Source organism: Paramacrobiotus metropolitanus, unplaced genomic scaffold (genome assembly GCF_019649055.1).
Source record: "Paramacrobiotus metropolitanus isolate TYO unplaced genomic scaffold, Prichtersi_v1.0 Parri_scaffold0000047, whole genome shotgun sequence".
Classification (NCBI taxonomy): Eukaryota; Metazoa; Tardigrada; class Eutardigrada; order Parachela; family Macrobiotidae; genus Paramacrobiotus; species Paramacrobiotus metropolitanus.
Window position 1 is genome coordinate 265,997 of NW_026570267.1, and position 4,319 is coordinate 270,315.

The window sequence follows — 4,319 nt, forward strand, 5'->3', positions numbered from 1 at the left end:
GATAAATAATTAGTTCCGGTCGGTCGACTCAGAAAAAAGCACCAATCCTGAACCAGGGTAATAATAACGTATTCCGGTATTCGCTACTGTTGAAGAAAAACTCCTTGGTACTTTGTTGAGCGTAGGCGAGTAGACGCCATTTTTTTGACTGTTGCAAAGTGCAAGTAAGCTGCAAAAGTAATAAATCTGTGCAGTCAAGTTCAAATCGAAATTTCGTTTGCTTTCGTCTACGGCAAATACGGTTCCCGAAGTACTGTTTCCTGGAGACAGCACCGATTCGTGTTTTCGTGCACAGTATAAATCGAGACGCAGGTATTATTATAAATTTTCAATTGACCAGACTTAAAGGAACATTTTTTGTTACTTACCCCAGTGTTAGTGTAAAGTATGCAGGTAATTTAAATAAGTACGTAGTTATGGTACACAACATAAGATGTACAAACGACAGCATTAATTTTTGACTTTTTGACACCGGGCATAAAATTTACATTCAAATGTTTCATGCTTATTTGTATCGAAGTTGAGAGAAGCTACATGATATCATTATTTACGATAATAAATACCGTGCGAGTTGATGTAAATAACTTGATAAATGCATATGATGCTGAATGTCAAGCTCCAAAGCGTATGAAAATTTGGGCAAGCTTGGAAAAGGATCTTATGGTATACCTTTCTTTTGTGAGACCTTTTTTAGTACGGTATAGTATGTTTTATACACATTGTCCATCTGAATTTTCAGCATACAACTGAATTTTGAGCGCACCAAATCTGTGATTTATTGATCATCTAGCGGGCATCTAACAATCTAATTTTTTATCCTTTACTTAGGAGCCGTTACAAAGAATCGCCATATTTTGACTGGTAAACGCGCTTACCAACTGCAGCCCATCAGCGTCCTCATGATCAGCACATAGCAGCTGCATATTAAATGCTAGAAAAGAAATCTTATTTAAAAAATTATTCATGCATTGTTGCAGGCGATGTGGTTGCCATTAAATGCTTTCCTTGCTGACGACAAGGATTACGCTGTCGTCAAAAAAAGTGTTTTGGTAAGTTAACACACATGATTACGCTATGCATAAACGTACTCGTAAAGCTCACTTTGGCATGTCGCCGCATGTGTGACCTCTTCAGCCTGCACTATCTACATCGCTGTGCACTCGTTAGGTGGAAGTCAGCGCATTGCGCGATGTGTGCCACGACAATGTCGTCAAGTTATTCCATGTTTTTATGGAAAATTCCGTGTTTTATATGGTTTTTGAATATGTCAGTAAAACACTGTTGGACGTGATCCACGAAGCTCCGAAAAAATGTCTGGGGGCGGGTCCGCGCACCAAATCTTTCCTGTTCCAGCTCCTGCGCGCTGTATCATATATCCATTCCAGGAATGTAAGTAAGAACCACAGAACGTACAACATAAATGGTCGTATAAAAAATTATGGTTTTTATAAATTAATTCTAAAACAATGTTCTTACAGTATCTTCCATCGTGATGTAAAACCAGAGAACGTGCTGATCACCAAAGACGACATTTTACGCGTTGCGGATTTCGGTTTCGCCACTAAACATGCGTACAATGGACAGCGGTATTCCTCCTACATCGCCACAAGATGGTATCGCGCGCCTGAACTTTTGACAGGAGACTATTGCTATGGAAAGTACGTATGAACAACGAAAGGTGAAAAGTCAGTTTTGTGCGCCAACGAGAATTCGGTCGGAAATGGATCGTGCTGCGCATAGTATTTCGATTACAAATCTTGTACTTAAAGTAAAAACAAGATGCAGTACCTATCAAACTTTATTTAACTGTAATGTAAATTAATATGAAAACCTGTTGGTAGCACACAGCTGCTAATGTGATTACTTACAAAATTTCGAAATGCGTTGTTATTTAGCTATTTTTTAGGGCTGTTGATGTGTGGGCAATTGGAGCCGTCGCAGTGGAAATGATCAAAGGTCAACCGATGGCTGCCGGCACTGGTCAGTTTGTTAGGCACGGGTTGGTGCATATATGTACAATATGCTGTATATAGCTTTTTGTGTGTATTGTATATTATTTTAACACTTTATATAAATGTTACTTACAAGTATTTTGATAAATTACTGCACATGTAAATGACGCGTTTGTACATTCAGCTGCTAAACATAAGTACTAATGTTAATGAGGTAAACATCTAAATTTACGAAACCATCTATTGTTGACACTTGTATAATTAGCTGTGGCTTCCGTAGAGGATGCGGATCAAATGGTGAAAACACTGCAAATTGTCGGCCGTATCCCGAAATACATGTGGGAACGCGCCACGAAAATGTACAGCAACTGCGCCGACCAGACCAATGACGGTGCACCATTTACCGGTCTGGACACGCTGCTGTGTCAGCACCCGGGACGGCTAACCGAGCTCATCAAACTGTGCTTAGAACCGGATCCACTGATCCGTCACCCGGCAGACCATCTCCTGTCGCACTCATACTTCACCGAAGACGACAAATATTTCATCGCCCATCTGCTCACGGAAATCAAACAGTCCAGCATCGAGAACAGTCACTCATCAGCGGCCTATCAGCATTTCCTCCAAAAGCGCACCGTCTTCCAGCGCGCTGCACGTGAATTCCTCCAACTGGGAAGTTACGGCGTGGCGTCAATTATCTCGCGCTATCGCCAGCTCGGATTAGACCAGCAGATTTTAAAGACCCTAGCCGAGATGGTAATGCGTGATAACCAGATGATACCGGATTTTCGGGGCGGTAGTTCGGATATGTATACCGTGAAGAGCAACGAACAGGGCGACGAATCACTGCGGGCGACAGGGAGTTATCGCAGCAGCCATTCGCTGTTTCCCTCTTTTCAATTCCGATCGGGATCCATGGGCAATGTCACTGGACGACCGTTAGGCTATGCCTCAACCACCGGCGGGTGGTCTGCGCCAAAGGTCACGAAAGCCGGTAGTTGTCTGGTGAACACGAAAAATGCCCCAGTAAATCCAGAATCGCCTGGCAAATCCGTGCATTTCTGGCCGGACAGCGCCCATACGAAAAATGCCGTCTCAGTCATCCGTGGTGAGCCGTCCAGTCTACAGCAGGCCATTAGGTCCAAACCGGCATTTATTGCCCGCAAGCCGACCAGCACGGTCAGTGAGGTCGTGCACGCGGCCATCGATAATAATAAGCACGGCAGCCGCAGTACGGTCAGCGGAAACAGTGGCTGGTATAAAAGTTTGGCGCCGTCCACTTGGAAAACGTGGCATAATCGCGGGAAGCACAGTGCGACTACCAGTGCCGGTCAGGACGGTGATTCATCTAAGCACTTCCGGTCGGACACAGAGCCCGGTCAACGATGGACGTTTGAAGATGAACCGTTGGATCTTAGTGTAAAAAAGGGTAATAAAAATGACACTGAAAAGCCGTTTGATCTATTTTGAGGATACGAATTTGTTGCAACCGGGCAGTCAGGGACTTCCGGTGCCCGTTCCCGGGTCCAGTGCTTCGGGGCCGAAATGGGATTTGGATACTGAAAGTGATGATGAAGTTCAGAATGTATACAGTAAACATTTTTTGCCGACATTTTATAACTGGAGTTGGCAATACCAAAATTAAAATGTGTTCTTGGGAACAGTCCGATATTTCTAGCGATACTCAAACGTTTTGTAGCTGGGGAAATACCTGCCATAAAAAAGAATGATTGATAAGGCACCGGCCAGGAAACTAACTTCTTACTGCCTACCTTTTCAACTTCAACAAAATAATTGTGTACATATAGTTGTGGCGCTTAATTTGATCAATGAGCATATAAAAAAACCTAATGTTTTTAATGCTAACCTAATCTTTAATAATAATATTAATTAATAACAACATTACCAAACCGTCTTATGGTACGCCCAAGATGGCTTACTTTTAAGTTTTACGTGACGTATTAAACATTTAATTAAGACAATTTATTAAAATGTTTTAAACTTCCTAAATGATTCTTACATAATAATAATTAACAATGCGCTATAATTCTTTGTCTTCGTGTATAAGCGATATAAACAGCACTGTAGACGGCGATGAATGAAGAGAATGCGAGTTGGTAAAATTTTGAGGACTCTATAAATAAATCATAAAGATATGGTTTTTATGAGTCACTAATGTTTTTTCATTGGACTATAAATACATATTTTATTTCCATAAAGTAATCCTTTGTGTTGTTTGCCTATTTTCTCCCGTCGGTTCACCCATTAACATTTCCGTCTGCTGCACTATGTCATTCCACAACAGACCGGCATGATCCGATCCTGGCAGCACCGGCTGATCTGTGGGGGCTTTTTGCTGTTTATTTT

The 4,319-nt window shown here is 42.0% G+C and overlaps 1 protein-coding gene and 1 long non-coding RNA gene across 2 annotated transcripts; both read left to right on the forward strand.

The window, feature by feature from the left end:
• The first annotated feature begins 350 nt into the window (after positions 1 to 350).
• LOC129591666 (uncharacterized) lies at positions 351 to 1,387 on the forward strand. Its single transcript, XR_008690871.1, has 4 exons — positions 351 to 663; positions 829 to 861; positions 978 to 1,049; positions 1,168 to 1,387. It is a non-coding gene; the product is annotated as an uncharacterized LOC129591666 (long non-coding RNA).
• Positions 1,388 to 1,525: 138 nt separating this feature from the next.
• On the forward strand, positions 1,526 to 3,763 carry LOC129591664 (uncharacterized). Its single transcript, XM_055487406.1, has 3 exons — positions 1,526 to 1,658; positions 1,907 to 1,980; positions 2,233 to 3,763. The coding sequence occupies exons 2-3, from the start codon at positions 1,947 to 1,949 to the stop codon at positions 3,420 to 3,422; spliced, it is 1,224 nt and encodes a 407-aa protein (XP_055343381.1). The 5' UTR covers positions 1,526 to 1,658; positions 1,907 to 1,946; the 3' UTR covers positions 3,423 to 3,763.
• Positions 3,764 to 4,319: the final 556 nt, after the last annotated feature.

Excerpts from the sequence above, each read along its gene's own strand:
- LOC129591664 (XM_055487406.1), top strand. The coding sequence starts at position 1,947 with ATGATCAAAGGTCAACCGATGGCTGCCGGCACTG. Across the intron at positions 1,981-2,232 it reads ACCGATGGCTGCCGGCACTG|AGGATGCGGATCAAATGGTG; the intron begins GTCAGTTTGTTA and ends TGGCTTCCGTAG.